Source organism: Salvelinus fontinalis, chromosome 1, assembly GCF_029448725.1.
Source record: "Salvelinus fontinalis isolate EN_2023a chromosome 1, ASM2944872v1, whole genome shotgun sequence".
Taxonomy (NCBI): Eukaryota; Metazoa; Chordata; class Actinopteri; order Salmoniformes; family Salmonidae; genus Salvelinus; species Salvelinus fontinalis.
The window spans coordinates 6,665,118-6,682,521 of NC_074665.1; the positions used below are offsets into that span (position 1 = coordinate 6,665,118).

The following is a 17,404-nucleotide window of genomic DNA, read 5'->3' on the forward strand; positions in this document are numbered from 1 at the left end:
GGTGGAGTCGTGCCTGGCCGTGCAGTCTAGTTTTATACAGCTCGTTGAGTGCGGTCTCAGTGCCAGCATCGGTTTGTGGTGGTAAATAGACAGCTACGAAAAATAACAATGAAAACTCTTTAGGTAGATAGTGTGGTCTACAGCTTATCATGAGATACTCTACCTCAGGCGAGCAGAACCTCCAGACTTCCTTTAATATTAGATTTGGTGCACCAGCTGTTATTGACAAATAGACACAGACCTCCACCCCTTGTCTTACCGAGGAAGCTGTTCTTTCTTGCCGATGCAGCGTAAACCCAGCCAGCTGTATGTTATCCATGTCAGCCACGACTCGGTGAAACATAAGATATTACAGTTTTTAATGTCCCGTTGGTAGGATAGTCTTGAACGGAACTCATACAGTTTATTTTCAAAGGATTGCACATTGGACAAAAGGACAGATGGTAGAGGCGAGTTACCCACTCTCCGACGAATTCTCACAAGGCACCCTGACCTGTGTCCTCTGTAACGGCGTCTTCTCTTCATGCGAATGACGGGGATCTGGGCCTGGTCGGGTATCTCGAGTAAATCCTTCGCGTCCGACTCGTTAAAGAAAAAATCTTTGTCCAGTTCGAGGTGAGTAATCCCTGCTCTGATATCTAGAAGCTCTTTTCAGGTCATAAGAGACAGTGGCAGAAACACTATGTACAAAATAAGTTACAAACAACGCAAAAAAAAAAGTATTTAAATGCCACAATTGTTAGGAGCCCGTAAAATGGTAGCCATTTCCCCCGGCGCCATTCAAATCAGAAGATTATTATGTCATAGGTAATGTGAGCATTGCGAAAAGCAATTCCTTTCTATGTATTGCAATGTGAAACATGTATTTCTAGATGAAACACTGATGAATTTTTGTGAAAAAAAGGGACTGTGTGATTTTGTGTGTTGCACTTAGTCAATTGAACTTTTGCTTTTTTGATGATCTGTTTTGAGTTTTGTACTAAGAAAATGTACTTGTAAAAATTGCATCACATACTTGTGAAAATGGCACCAAAGCGATTGAAAAAAAAACACTGTAATGCATCACAGAACAAATATATGCCCTACGTTTAATACATCTATAGACAATATATCTGTGGACAAACATATGTTGTAGTCTCCTTCACTGTCTGTTGGTGGACACAAAGCCAGAATTAGTGGGAGGAGGATCTTGGGATTAGCAGTATTTACAGCAACACCCCTTCTCTTTGTGAAATATGCTTACCCAGATCTCCTTGGCAGATATCAGTCCTGGTGGCTCCATCGTCAATGAATTTCGGGTTTGAGCACAACTCCTACAGCAGTCACATGTGAGAGACAGAAGAATTCCTTTGTTTACACAGTAATTCATTGATTTATATATTAATTCTTACAAGTGGGCACTGTACATGATTGAGAAGCATTGTCGTATGATAAGTTGCTTGTCAAATCCTACAGCAATCACAGGAGAGAGAGAACAGACAGAATAATCTATTTGTAACCAGCTACAAAAGGATTGTGAGTTAACTCAACATTTGGGCATCAACTGTAGTTGAACCAACATACATTTTCAAGTTCAACTGTACGTTCACTCAATTTAGAATTTTAGTGTGAAATAACAATTCGAGTTAAGAATTTATTTCACCTTATTTGCATATTTCCCCAGTGTGAAATTAAACTATTTATGAATAATAAAAATGGTAAAAAAGTTGTTTTTATTTAACCAGGGTGAGTTGACTGAGAATACATTCTCATTTACAGCAACGATCTGGGGCAAGTTAGAAGACTAGTTCAAATATATAGTTCACATTCAAATATATAAGCAAGCAAAAAAAACACAACCCCCCCCCCTAAAAAAAACATAAGATCAATCATAGAATCATAAAAAATTAACAAATTCTTCCTTAGGAAGGTCCTCACATAGCCGTCTGGACTGCTTCAGATGCACCAAGTCACTCAATTTCAGACAAACCCCTATAGACCATTCCACAAGCCATGTGCAAAATAGCTCAAGGCAGATTTACCTCGAAGGGATCTCTAGAAGGGATCTCTAGAAGGGATCTCTAGAAGGGATCTCTAGAATGAGTCATTCCTGAGATCATATCTGATAGCTTATATTTCTGAAGGTTAACAGAGAAGTGAGATGTGGTCGGTAGTTTATGCAATAGGGATTTTATAAGTGTTTAATACTGATACAGAGCGTAGTGATAACGCACTGTGATAAACTGCGTCCGGAGACTTCAATACAGCGGCAGACGCATTCAGAGAGACGATATCGCCATCGTCGAAAGACCGGAATGAATGTCGAACTGAATTATTTGTTTTCTACTATTTAACTAAAGGCGGGACCTATTCCTATGAAATAAGCAGATTTTAATTCTTAACTTTTTAACGAACTCATCAACATGGTTTTGACGGAAAGTCTATGATCGATCTAGATGCCTAGAAATTATAAAATCAGGGACACGATCAATAAGGGCCCCATCCAATGTAAGTATGCATAAATCATCAGAGAAATGTTTATGAGATTTATAAAAATAACATATACTTGTTTTTACCTTGATTAAGTACTAATTTAAGCTCAACAAAGGCTTTCTGCAAGGCGGAAACAGGCAGAATGAATCATTGAAGCTTCGAAATTGCCTGGTCAGCCATGGGGGCAATAACACAACAATGACCTCTGTATACAGACAATACATACATCAAAAGGTCTTTCTTTGAGGGCCTAGTTACACCCTGGTTTACACTCTAACACAGTGGTCTGAAACTCCTGGTTTACAGGCCACATAAAGCCTACCAGTTACATTATTCTGGCTTGCAAAGTGATGTGTAATTCCTATTAGAATCCAGCCAGAGTTAGAATATCCGACAACTGGAACTTTTATCTCTTTTAGTTTATTCTTCAAGGTACTTTTTAAGAAACTTGTAATCAACATGCATTGAGAATGACTGCTATGGGGAAGAGTAATTAGTTAGGCTACCTAAATCATATAAACTGGAACAGTCATCTTAGTAACGGGTGCCAAAATTGGATTAATTTAGAAAAAAAATGGCTGTTATTTATGTTTGTGTAGCATAAGATGAATCAACCAATCAATATACATGGTGTTGAAACAAATCATTCTGAAAAGCAACCTGCAATAGAGCATGCTGGGAAATATGATAATAATGGGCGTGGTTTTGATTTTTTGATTTTTATGTAATTTTACTCCAAAAAGCTCCTTCAATTTCAGTGTATTGATTCAACGTACAGTTGTAAGGTAGCCATGTGGAGTTAAGTCAACATTTGGGCATATAGCTGAACCGTCATACAGTGTTGCCTTCCAAAGGCAAACATGAATTTGTAAATTGACTCAACAAGCTTTAAACAAACTTTAATACATTCGCTCAAATTCTTGAGGTCCACTCTACTCACAGAATGATGCTGATTAAGAAATGGGTTAAATTGGCTTTTTTAGAGTGCAACAGACTGATAGTACTCTCTGATCCAGTCAGCTGAGTAAACAATGAGTTGACAAAATCCCCTTTTTGATCTAATCTATTAGATTCTATTTTGCCCTTTTTATCAAAAGTGTTGGAAAAACTTGTCAATAATCAACCGACTGGCTTTGTTGATGTGTATAGTATTCTCTCTGGTGTGCAATCTGGTTTCCGCTCAGGTTATGGATGTGTCACTGCAACCTTAAAGGTCCTCAATGATGTCACCATTGCCCTTGATTCTGAGCAATATTGTGCTGCTATTTTTACTGACTTGGCCAAAGCGTTTGATACGGTAGACCATTACATTCTTGTGGGCCGGCTAAGGAGTATTGGTGTCTCTGAGGAGTATTGGTGTCTCTAAGGAGTATTGGTGTCTCTAAGGAGTATTGGTGTCTCTAAGGGGTCTTTGGCCTGGTTTGCTAACTACCTCTCTCAGAGAGTGCAGTGTATAAAGTCAGAACATCTGCTGTCTCAGCCACTGCCTGTTACATGGGGGTACCCCAAGGCTTGATCCTAGGCCTAGTCCCCATGTTCTTCTCAATTTACATCAACAACATAGCTCAGGCAGTAGGAAGCTCTCTCATCCATTTATATGCAGATGATACAGTCTTATACTCAGCTGGCCCCTCCCTGGATTTTGTGTTAAACGCTCTACAACAAAGTTCTCTTAGTGTCCATCAAGCTTTCTCTGCTCTTAACCTTGTTCTGAACACATCCAAAACAAAGGTCATGTGGTTTGGTAAGAAGAATGCCCCTCCCCCCACAGGTGTGATTACTACCTCTGAGGGTTTAGAGCTGGAGGTAGTCACCTCATACAAGTACTTGGGAGTATGGCTAGACGGTACATTGTCCTTCTTTCAGCACATATCAAAGCTCCAGGCTAAAGTTAAATCTAGACTTGGTTTCCTTGATCGTAATCGCTCCTCTTTCACCCCAGCTGCCAAATTAACCCTGATTCAGATGACCATCCTACCCATGCTAGATTACGGAGACGTAATTTATAGATCGACATGTAAGAGTGCTCTCGAGCGACTAGATGTTCTTTACCATTCGGCCATCAGATTTGCCACCAATGCTCCTTACAGGACACATCACTACGCTCTATACTCCTCTGTAAACTGGTCATCTCTGTTAACCCGTCACAAGACCCACTGGTTGATGCTTATTTATAAAACCCTCTTAGGCCTCACTCCCCCTATCTGAGAAACCTACTGCAGCCCTCATCCTCCACATACAACACCCGTTCTGCCAGTCTCATTCTGTTAAAGGTCTCCAAAGCAGACACATCCCTGGGTCGCTCGTCTTTTCAGTTCGCTGCAGCTAGCGACTCGAACAAGTTGCAAAAACACTCAAACTGGACAGTTTTATCTCCATCTCTTCATTCAAAGACTCAATAATGGACACTCTTACTGACAGTTGTGGCTGCTTTGCGTGATGTATTGTTGTCTCTACCTTCTTGCCATTTGTGCTGTTCTCTCTGCCCAACAATGTTTGTACCATGTTTTGTGCTGCTACCATGTTGTGTTGCTACCATGTTATTGTCATGTTGTGTTGCTACCATGCTGTGTTGTCATGTGTTGCTACCATGCATGTTGCTGTCTTAGGTCTCTCTTTATGTAGTGTTGTGGTGTCTTTCTTGTCGTCCCCGCAGGAGGCCTTTTGCCGTTTGGTAGGCCGTCATTGTAAATACTAATTTGTTCTGAACTGACTTACCTAGATAGATAAATGTAAAACAAATAAAAAAAATAATTATGATGATAATAATCTTTAGACTCAGAGGAGTGGCTACGCTGTGGTCTTTGTGTGTGTGTCATTTGAAATCCTAACCCTAACACACAATCAAAATGAGATTAGTCAACCAGAAAGCAGAACAGTGTCAACAAACGGACCGCCACCCCACCGCCCCATGTCTCTAAAGCTCCGGTTACCATTATAATATGTTGTGTCGTGTTTCCATTGCTCTACACCTGGGCAGTTATATCCCCAGCACAGCATTCAGTTTAAATTTCATTTCCTGCACCAAGGTGCCTTTTAAAAGGTGACTGTGCATGTTGATTGTAACTGACAAAGATCTTTGGGTTGACATGATGTCAGCAATGTACAACAGCAATAACCACTTGTTTTCCTCTGGGACTGTACTTCTTTACACACTCTTAGGGGAAAAAAATATGGTTCTACCAAGAACCGTTTTCATCTGAAGAACCCTTTTTTGGGGGGGGGTGAAACAGGGTTCTGAAATAATTATTAATAAAGGCAAAGAGTTCTAGATAGAAACATTTTTTCATCCTAATTTAAAAAAATTCTGTGTGATTGTTTGGAAGGCAAGAAGGATTTTTACATAGAACCCTTTTGATTCTGAAAAAGCTTTATCATTGTATTATTTTTCTTACTTTTAAATAGTGCTTGACCATTAGTGTTTACTTCAGTGTTTAAACGTTAACATCGGGACTTTGAGTAACCTGATCAATTTATTTAAAAAAAAGATAGGTGTGAGAATATTTTAAACGGTACCTATCTGGGGATAATTGTACAGGACATGTGTCTGGTATTCCCTTAATAATTTGACATATACAGTACTGACAGTTGAAATTTTATGCCATGATTTCTGTCTTTCAAAGTAGTATTTTCTGTGATTTTATTGAACAGAGAGTAGAAGAATCGAAGGGAGTATGAACCAGCAGTGTATTGTATACGGTACACAGCAAATTGTCCAGTTTTACATAGCATTGGTTTTTCAGTGTAATATTTTTTTGTGTTAATTCAGGAGTTAAATTAACTTAACACTCAATGGTGTAAAATAACCTTTGTGTTGTTATTTGTGCTGTTGTTAATAACCAGAGTTGAGTCGGATTGTGTCATTTCTACTCTGTGTTGAGTAAAACACTCAAAACCACGCCCATCATTATCATATTTCCCAGCATGCTCTATTGCAGATCGATTTTCAGAATTGTTTCAATATTTACGTTTTTGCATGTACAATGATTGGTTGATTAACCTTATGCTCACACAAAGATAAATAGCATACCTTTTCGCACAGCAATCTTCGCTAACCCGGCCGTCAATCTGAATGCAGGTTGCAAGTGATTAAAAGTTCCAATTGTTGGATATCCTTGATCTAGCTAGATTCCAATAGGAACTACACATCACTTTGCAAGCCAGAATAATGTGATTTACAGGCCTGATGTGTAAATAAGGAGTTTCCTAACACCCCTTTGTTTGGGTATAACTAGACCATAATGTATTGTTATAAAGCGTTACATTTCAAAGTTAAAGAGTTCTTGGTCAAACCGTTCATAAAGGGTTCTAGACAGAACCCTTCATATAAGGTTCTAGATACAGGTGGTTCTATGAAGAACCCTACTTAGAGAGTTCTAGCACCAAAAATGGTTCCGCTATGAGGACAAACCATATATGGTTCTACCCAGCACCTTTTGTAGTGACAAGTTTAAACCTCCAATGAATTGTAAACTTGACACTGAGTATACTTTACATTATATACAAACATATATATTAAAAGATATATATTAACACACTGATAAACTGGTACATCTCACAATAATAATACCTTTTCCCTGCTTCAAATTAAATCAGACAGAGTACCTGATAGTCAGTGCCAGACATCCTATCATTATACAGCTAGATTCTAGATAGTATATGGAATTCAAAAGTGCTCTCTTACCGTGGGTCTCTTCCACACCAGTCCCCTGGTCTTGGAGGAGTACTTCCCCAGCTCTTTGAACCCTAGAGACTTGCTCTCTGCTGGGAAGGAGGGGTCCTGGAACATCTTCCCGGACTCCAGACAGCCCTGAAGCAGAGTTTCATAGTCCTGCTGGAGGAACTTTACCGCCTGCTCGTTGGTTCCCACACCGTTTTCCCTCTCCTGCTGACGGGCCAGCCGACCTGCCATAGACGTCATCCTGGAGCCTAGGAGTGAGGAGAACAGTGAGTCCAAAGAGACTAAGTTAGAGGTTGTAGGTTTGCTATCCCTGCCTGGATGAAAACAGACCTGGGTTTGTTGTTGTGTGACGCTGGGTCCGATACAGTCAGTGGGGCTGAGTGAAATTAGTTTGCTTTGGAGACCGGTGAGATCCTTGGATGTTATCCCGACTCTTGACTCCTGGGAACAGTCAGCTGGGCTGTACGGACTGAGTGAGAGGTTAGGTTGCTGTGTTGAATCCCCAGATGCAATCCTAGTCACTGTAATAGTTGTTGTTGTGTGTCCAGGCTCCTGGGGATAGACAGTGTTGCTGTAGAGACTGTAGGGGACAGTCCGTGTTGCTGAAGAGACTGTGGAGTCTAGCGTCTGGAGACTGAAGATGTGATTAATGTGTGTGGCGGGCCCTCCCTGGATGCAGTAGACTGGAGTCGTTTTGTGATGCAGGAGTTTTAGTGTCCTATGGAATGATTACAATCTCACACACAAACACAAATACCTCTGGTTCTCTGTCCGTCTCCTTTATACTAAACCAGCTAACAGAAAGGCAGGAGGCAGAAGCCCCGAGCTAGGGGAGGAGCCTGATGGATAGGAGGACAGGTGTGCTGACGGAAATGAAGCAGACAAGACAACAGCATCAGGCCACAAGCAAACAACAGAGCTACCTGGCGGCTACCTACCTGACTCTGGCCCTAACCTCAGCAGAAATACACACACGCACACATGAACACACACACACACACACACAGAGAGAGCAAAACAGTAACCACACCTACAGACCAAGTAACCTGAACCTTCCTCCATCTAATGATCTAATGTCACGAGAATGGATGGGGGATGGGAGTGTGTGTTTGTGTGTGTGTGTGTGTGGTGTGTGTGTGTGGTGAGTGTGTGTGTGTGTGTGTGTGGTGTGTGTGTGTGGTGAGTGTGTGTGTGTGTGTGTGGTGTGTGTGGTGTGTGTGTGTGTGTGTGTGTGTGTGTGTGTGTGTGTGTGTTGTGAATGTGTGTGTGTGTGTGTGTGTGTGTGTGTGTGTGTGTGTGTGTGTGTTGTGAATGTGTGTGTGTGTGTGTGTGTGTGTGTGTGTGTGTGTGTGTGTGTGTGTGTGTGTGTGTGTGTGTGTGTGTGTGTGTGTGTGTGTGTGTGTGGTGTGTGTGTGTGGTGAGTGTGTGTGTGTGTGTCAATGGGGAAAGAGGAAATAAGACCCAACCCATATCAGTCATATTTAACTTGCAAAACTAGACCAGGTACACCACTGCCCCTTTGTCCCGGTATATAGGAACCTTCTCTCTCACCACACACACACACGCACGCACGCACGCACACACACACACACACACACACACACACACACACACACACACATACACACACACACACACCTTGATCTCTATGGGACTTCCCTGTTTACAGTAAAAAATTAAATATATAATTCTCAAACAAGAATCCTAGTTACTGTTGTTCCTGTTGTTGCTATTGTTGTTGTTGTTGCTCTTGTTGTTCTTGTACATTTTGTTGTTGTTGTTGTTGTTGTTGTTGTAGTTGTTGTTGTAGTTGTTGTTGTTGTTGTAGTTGTTGTTGTAGTTGTAGTTGTTGTAGTTGTAGTTGTTGTTGTAGTTGTAGTTGTAGTTGTTGTTGTAGTTGTAGTCGTGGTTGTTGTTGTAGTTGTTGTTGTAGTTGTTGTTGTAGTTGTTGTTGTTGTTGTTGTTGTAGTTGTAGTTGTTGTTGTAGTTGTTGTTGTAGTTGTTGTTGTAGTTGTAGTTGTAGTTGTTGTTGTAGTTGTAGTCGTGGTTGTTGTTGTAGTTGTTGTTGTAGTTGTAGTTGTTGTTGTTGTAGTTGTAGTTGTAGTTGTTGTTGTTGTAGTTGTTGTAGTTGTTGTAGTTGTTGTTGTAGTTGTTGTAGTTGTTGTAGTTGTAGTTGTAGTTGTTGTAGTTGTAGTCGTGGTTGTTGTTGTAGTTGTTGTTGTAGTTGTAGTTGTTGTTGTTGTAGTTGTAGTTGTTGTTGTTGTAGTTGTTGTAGTTGTTGTAGTTGTTGTTGTAGTTGTTGTTGTTTTAGTTGTAGTTGTTGTTGTTGTTGTAGTTGTAGTTGTAGTCGTGGTTGTTGTTGTTGTTGTAGTTGTAGTTGTAGTTGTAGTTGTAGTTGTTGTAGTTGTTGTAGTTGTTGTTGTAGTTGTTGTACTTGTTGTTGTAGTTCCTGTAGTTGTAGCTGTAGTTGTTGTTGTTGTTGTAGTTGTTGTTGTTGTAGTTGTTGTAGTTGTTGTAGTTGTAGTTGTTGTTGTAGTTGTAGTTGTTGTTGTTGTAGTTGTTGTTGTTGTAGTTGTTGTTGTAGTTGTAGTTGTTGTAGTTGTTGTTGTTGTAGTTGTTGTTGTTGTTGTTGTAGTTGTAGTTGTAGTTGTTGTAGTTGTTGTTGTTGTAGTTGTTGTTGTTGTAGTTGTTGTAGTTGTTGTAGTTGTAGTTGTTGTTGTAGTTGTTGTAGTTGTAGTTGTAGCTGTAGTTGCTGTTGTAGTTCCTGTAGTTGTAGTTGTAGTTGTAGTTGTAGTTGTTGATGCTGTTGTTGTAGTTGCTGTAGTTGTTGTTGTAGTTGTATTTGTTGTTGTAGTTGCTGTAGTTGTTGTAGTTGTAGTTGTAGTTGTAGTTGTTGTTGTTGTAGTTGTAGTTGTAATTGTTGTAGTTGTTGTAGTTGTAGTTGTAGTTGTTGTTGTAGTTGTTGTTGTAGTTGTTGTTGTTGTTGTAGTTGTAGTTGCAGTTGTTGTAGTTGTAGTTGTAGTTGTAGTTGTTGTTGTTGTTGTTGTTGTAGTTGTAGTTGCTGTAGTTGTAGTTGTTGTTGTAGTTGTTGTTGTAGTTGCAGTTGTTGTAGTTGCAGTTGTTGTTGTTGTAGTTGTAGTTGCAGTTGTTGTAGTTGTAGTTGTAGTTGTTGTTGTTGTAGTTGTTGTAGTTGTAGTTGTTGTAGTTGTTGTTGTAGTTGTTGTAGTTGTTGTTGTTGTTGTAGTTGTAGTTGTAGTTGTTGTTGTTGTTGTAGTTGTTGTTGTTGTTGTTGTTGTTGTTGTTGTAGTTGTTGTTGCAGTTGTTGTTGTTGTAGTTGTAGTTGTTGTTGTTGTTGTAGTTGTTGTTGTTGTAGTTGTAGTTGTTGCTGTAGTTGTAGTTGTAGTTGTTGTTGTAGTTATAGTTGTAGTTGTTGTTGTAGTTGTTGTTGTTGCTGTTGTTGTTGTAGTTGCAGTTGTTGTTGTTGTAGTTGTTGTTGCAGTTGTTGTTGTTGTAGTTGTAGTTGTTGTTGTTGTTGTAGTTGTAGTTGTTGTTGTAGTTGTTGTAGTTGTTGTAGTTGTTGTTGTTGTTGTTGTAGTTGTTGTTGTTGTTGTAGTTGTAGTTGTTGTTGTTGTTGTTGTTGTTGTTGTAGTTGTTGTTGTTGTTGTAGTTGTAGTTGTTGTTGTTGTTGTTGTTGTTGTTGTAGTTGTTGTTGTTGTTGTTGTTGTAGTTGTTGTTGTAGTTGTTGTAGTTGTTGTAGTTGTTGTTGTTGTTGTAGTTGTTGTTGTTGTTGTTGTTGTAGTTGTTGTAGTTGTTGTTGTTGTTGTTGTTGTTGTTGTAGTTGTTGTTGTTGTTGTTGTTGTAGTTGTTGTTGTTGTTGTTGTTGTAGTTGTTGTTGCAGTTGTTGTTGTTGTAGTTGTAGTTGTTGTTGTTGTTGTAGTTGTAGTTGTTGTTGTTGTTGTTGTTGTAGTTGTTGTTGTTGTAGTTGTTGTTGTAGTTGTAGTTGTTGTTGTTGTAGTTGTTGTTGTAGTTGTTGTTGTTGTAGTTGTGGTTGTAGTCGTGGTTGTAGTTGTTGTTGTAGTTGTAGTTGTTGTTGTTGTAGTTGTTGTTGTTGTAGTTGTGGTTGTAGTCGTGGTTGTTGTTGTTGTTGTTGTTGCTGTTGTAGTTGTAGTTGTAGTTGTTGTTGTAGTTGTTGTTGTTGTAGTTGTGGTTGTAGTTGTTGTTGTAGTTGTTGTTGTTGTAGTTGCAGTTGTTGTTGTTGTAGTTGTTGTTGCAGTTGTTGTTGTTGTAGTTGTAGTTGTAGTTGTTGTTGTAGTTGTTGTTGTAGTTGTAGTTGTTGTTGTAGTTGTTGTTGTTGCTGTTGTTGTTGTAGTTGTTGTTGTAGTTGTTGTTGTTGATTTAGTTGCAGTTGTTGTTGTTGTTGTAGTTGTAGTTGTGGTTGTGGTTGTAGTTGTTGATGTAGTTGTGGTTGTAGTTGTTGTTGTAGTTGTTGCAGCTGTTGTTGCAGTTGTTGTTGTTGTAGTTGTTGTTGTAGTTGTTGTAGTTGTAGTTGTTGTTGTAGTTGTTGTAGTTGTAGTTGTTGTTGTAGTTGTTGTAGTTGTAGTTGTAGTTGTTGTTGTAGTTGTAGTTGTTGTTTTAGTCGTGGTTGCAGTTGTTGTTGTCGTTGTTGCAGCTGTTGTTGCAGTTGTTGTTGTTGTTGTTGTTGTAGTTGTAGTTGTAGTTGTTGTTGTAGCTGTAGTTGTGGGTGTTGCTGTTGTTGTTGTTGTTGCTGTTGTTGATGTTGTACTCCTGGGAACAGTCAGTGGAACTGTAGACTGTTGAGACAAAATGTCAACTTTCACTGCTATGCGGGCCACACACAGTTGTACATTTCGACGAAACATGGTGAAGCCCCAAAATTGCCTACCCTGGAAGCCTGTGTTTCAGACATAAGGAAGTGGACGATGGCAAATGTTTTACTTTTAATCTCGGACAAAACAGAGATGCTAGTTCTAAGTCCCAAGAAAAAAAGAGATCTGACAATGTCTTTATCTTTTATTTAACTTGGCAAGTCAGTTAAGAACAAATTCTTATTTCCAATGCGGCCCAGGATAAGTGGGTTAACTGCCTTGTTCAGAACAACAAAATGTTACCTTGTCAGCTCAGGGATTCGATCCAGCAACCTTTCAGTTACTGACCCAATGCTCTAACCATTAGGGTACCTGCCGTCCCTACACTCTAACCACTAGGCTACCTGCCGTCCCTACACTCTAACCACTAGGCTACCTGCCGTCCCTACACTCTAACCACTAGGCTACCTGCCGTCCCTACACTCTAACCACTAGGCTACCTGCCGTCCCTACACTCTAACCACTAGGCTACCTGCCGTCCCTACACTCTAACCACTAGGCTACCTGCCGTCCCTACACTCTAACCACTAGGCTACCTGCCGTCCCTACACTCTAACCACTAGGCTACCTGCCGTCCCTACACTCTAACCACTAGGCTACCTGCCGTCCCTACACTCTAACCACTAGGCTACCTGCCGTCCCTACACTCTAACCACTAGGCTACCTGCCGTCCCTACACTCTAACCACTAGGCTACCTGCCGTCCCTACACTCTAACCACTAGGCTACCTGCCGCCCCTACACTCTAACCACTAGACTACCTGCTGTCCCTACGCTCTAACCACTAGACTACCTGCTGTCCCTACACTCTAACCACTAGGCTACCTGCCGTCCCTACACTCTAACCACTGGGCTACCTGCCGTCCCTACACTCTAACCACTGGGCTACCTGCCGTCCCTACACTCTAACCACTAGGCTACCTGCCGTCCCTACACTCTAACCACTGGGCTACCTGCCGTCCCTACACTCTAACCACTAGGCTACCTGCCGTCCCTACACTCTAACCACTAGGCTACCTGCCGTCCCTACACTCTAACCACTAGGCTACCTGCCGTCCCTACACTCTAACCACTAGCCTACCTGCCGTCCCTACACTCTAACCACTAGGCTACCTGCCGTCCCTACACTCTAACCACTAGGCTACCTGCCGTCCCTACACTCTAACCACTAGGCTACCTGCCGTCCCAACACTCTAACCACTAGACTACCTGCTGTCCCTACACTCTAACCACTAGCCTACCTGCCGTCCCTACACTCTAACCACTGGGCTACCTGCCGTCCCTACACTCTAACCACTAGGCTACCTGCCGCCTCTACACTCTAACCACTAGGCTACCTGCCGACCCAATTTTAATCTTGATGGTTGTACAGTCGTCTCAAATAAAACTGTGAACGACCTCTGATCTCTGGACCCCGATCTCTCTTTTGACGAACATATCAAAAAAACGTTTCAAGAGTAGCCTTTTTCCATCTTCGTACCATTGCAAAAAAAATTACAACTTTTTCTAAAAAAAAAAAATGATCAGGAAAACTTATCCATGGATTTGTCATGTGTAGATTAGACTACTGCAATGCTCTGCTCTCCAACTACCCGGACACGGCACTAAATACACTGCAGTTAGTGTTAAATACAGCTAATAGAACTCCAGTGCTAGCCTTCAGTGGCTTCTTGTTAAGGTTATTATGGAGCTGGTGCCCCCCCCTTTTTTGCTGCTATAACAGCCTCTCTTCTGGGAAGGCTTTCCACTAGATGTTGGAACATTATTGCGGGGACTTTCTTCCATTCAACCACAAGAGCATTGTTGACGTCGGACACTGATTTTGGGCGATTAGGCCTGGCTCGCAGTCGGCATTCCAATTCATCCCAAAGGTGTTCGATGGGGTTGAGGTTAGGGCTCTGTGCAGGCCAGTCAAGTTCTTCCACACTGATCTCGACAAAAAATGTCTGTATGGACCTCGCTTTGTGCATGGGGCCATTGTCATGCTGAAACAGGAAAGGTCTTTCCCCAAACTGTTGTGCACAAAGATAGAAGCACAGAATCGTCTAGAATGTCATTGTATGCTGTAGCGTTAAGATTTCCCTTCACTGGAACTACATGGCCAACACAATGAAAAACAGCCCCAGACCATTATTCCTCCTCCATCACAATGTACAGTTGGCACTATGTATTGGGGCAGGTAGCGTTCTCCTGGCATCTGCCAAACCCAGATTTGTCTGTCGGACTGCCAGATGGCGAAGCGTGATTCATCAACTCCACAGAGAGTGCGTTTCCACTGCTCCAGAGTCCAATGGTCACGAGCTTCACCTCACTCCAGCCGATGCTTGGCATTACGCATGGTGATCTTAGGCTTGTGTGCGGCTGCTCGGCCATGGAAACCCATTTCATGAAGCTCCGGACAAACAGTTATTGTGCTGACGTTGCATCCAGAGGCAGTTTGGAACTCTGTAGTGAGTGTTGCAACCGATAACAGACGATTAGCACTCAACGGTTGCGTTATGTGAGCTAATGTGGCCTACCATTTCGCGACTGAGTCGTTGTTGCTCCTGGACATTTCAACTTCACAAGAACAGCACTTACAGCTGACCCGGGCAGCTCTAGCAGGGCAGAAATTTGACGAACTTACTTGTTGGAAAGGTGACATCCTATGGCTGTGCCACGTGTCACTGAGCTCTTTAGTAAGGTCATTCTACTGTCAATGTTTGTCTATGGAGATTACATGGCTGTGTGCTCGATTTTATACACCTGTCAGCAATGGGTGTGGCTGAAATAGCCAAATCCACTAACTTGAAGGGGTGTCCACATACTTTTGTATATATAGTGTACCTGCTGTTACCTACCTGGCTCTGGCTCTAACCTCAACAAAAATACACGCACGCACACACCTGCAGCCCAGGTAACATGAACCTTCCTCTGTCTAATGTCACGAGAATGGATGGGGGATGGTGTTTTGTGTGTGTGTGTGTGTGTGTGTGTGTGTGTGTGTGTGTGTGTGTGTGTGTGTGTGTGTGTGTGTGTGTGTGTGTGTGTGTGTGTGTGTGTGTGTGTGTGTGTGTGTGTGTGTGTGTGTGTGTGTGTGTGTTTGAGAAGGGGGAGTTTCCTCTATTTTAGGACAAAGGGGCAGGTATACCCGGCCTGGAGCTAGTTGTCCACCACGATGAAATTGGGGAGGGGACTATGGATCTGCCTCTGTACGTTTGTGCGTGCCTCCGTGCATACGTCTGTCACACGTGATATCTCAGACACCACTGGCACGATTTTGACTAAACTTGGTTGAATGATGCGGCTTACCAAAGACATCCGTCATTGAGAAAATTACACTGATTGGCCAAACGGTGGCGCTAAGACAAGCGGTAGAAAATGCTAACTTTGAAAGGTCACGCCCCTCACCCTGTTTGACCGAGAGTCATGGAACTTGGTACGTAGGTCCTTCTCCTCACAAATAGCTAATTTACCTCAGGGACCCATAAGGTCTGCCATGACGGATTTTTCGCCATTTTTAATTTTGTGACAAATACTCCACATGCTATTCCTCTGGCACCAAATGACCAATCTGCACCAAATGACGATATGAGGAATCCATGGACAAAAGTCTTCTTAACACAATATTTTTTTCCAGACTAGTACCTAAAACAATATGGTTCCTATTGACCAATGAACATTCACGTGGGAGTGGTCTGTCACATAAATGCATATTAATCCGTCATGGTTATTTGTATTGAAACAAAACACAAATGGTGGCACTATAACAGGTACATGTTGCTGTCACTAATTGGCCCAAGGAGGGCCAATTAGTTTACTGTTACCTTGTTTTGCGAGTGAAATATGGGATGACTGGTACTAGTATGCTTTGTCTACACACACACTCAGTATTTGACGTTCGTTAAGGTGCCCCATGAAGTCGGGAGATGCCTTCAATATGGGCCAATAGGGGCAACGGTTAACACTATGGCCGATAAGTGGGCTGTGATCGTGGGCTGAAACCCAGCGCTACGTACTTGTGTTCTTTTTAGTTTTAACTAAAACCTTTACGGTAACCATTCATAACCCTATCCCAGACCTTAACCCTTACGGTAACCATTCATAACCCTATCCCAAACCTTAACCCTTACCTTAACCATTCATAACCCTATCCCAGACCTTAACCCTTACCGTAACCATTCATAACCCTATCCCAGACCTTAACTATTCGGAATTAATGTCTAAACTTAACCATTAAAACTCAACATTTATGGTTGAACACCGACTGCTGCAGTCAGACTGTGAGATCTTATTACACACAAAAAACACACACACAACATATACACAAACACACACACACACATAGCAAACACACACACACACACACACACACACACACACACACACACACACACACACACACACACACACACACACACACACACACACACACACACACACACACACACATAGCAAACACACACACACACACATAGCAAACACACACACACACACACACACACACACACACACACACACACACACACACACACACACACACACGGACACACACGGACACATAGCAAACACACACATAAACAAACACACACAAACACACACACAAATGTCACGGAAAATGTAAGAGGGTTAGTAACAAAATTCTTAGGAATTATTCAATGAGTCATCCAGGTTAGTCTGGAGTCAATGAGTAACAATATTGGTTGCAAGAGACCTTGTCATGGACTGGAGTGGATCAGAGTAAATTGATGTAGTTGGGGCTGGGAGTTATGCAAAGGCAAAGACTAGGTGATTAGAAAACTGTATGTGGCAAGAATAAACAGCAATAGCAAAAGGGCAAAGACATTTCGACAGGTGAGTCTTAGTTCTTGATGTTATGAGGATTTTGGAGACACTAGTTGTGACAGACATCGGGGTGGTGGGAGGGTGGGGGGGATCCCTCAAGTCTAACTCTGTCTTAAGGAGTTGTGAGTCAAGGAAATTGACTACTGATGTGTGTAACAAATGGCACACTATTCCCTACATAGTGCACTACTTTTATTATTGCCCATAGGGTTCTGGTTAAAAGTAGTGCACTCCGAAGGGAATTGGATGCAGTTTGAGATGTCAAGCAGACATTGGCCAGTCTGTTGGCACATAAACAGGTATATTTTCAGTTGTTCTGTTTTGTCTTCAGGCCCTATTCATGAATCATAAGCTAAATAAGGGCGGGCGCGCCTGTTGGTCAACGCATATCCTTGTTTGTCATGTGCTTAGTAACACGAAGACTAGAGCAATGACTGACTGGCCAATGACAGCCTTTCTAGTACAGGATGGTTGACGTACAAGATAGGCTACAACTTAAGCAGAAGGTTATATCCTGTAGACAAAACCAGACTTCCTCATCG

General features: G+C 41.8%; 1 protein-coding gene across 1 annotated transcript in view; it reads right to left on the reverse strand.

Moving 5' to 3' along the window:
• LOC129868240 (calpain-2 catalytic subunit-like) overlaps nucleotides 1–7,941 on the reverse strand; it is a 34,734-nt gene extending 26,793 nt beyond the window's left edge. The window contains exons 1-3 of the mRNA XM_055942082.1: nucleotides 7,484–7,941; nucleotides 7,157–7,401; nucleotides 1,244–1,313 (exon numbers count right to left, since the gene is read on the reverse strand). Of these exons, the coding sequence (XP_055798057.1) occupies nucleotides 1,244–1,313; nucleotides 7,157–7,393 (307 nt within the window). The 5' untranslated portion in view covers nucleotides 7,394–7,401; nucleotides 7,484–7,941. The remainder of the gene's footprint in view (nucleotides 1–1,243; nucleotides 1,314–7,156; nucleotides 7,402–7,483) is intronic.
• Between the last annotated feature and the right edge of the window lie 9,463 nt (nucleotides 7,942–17,404).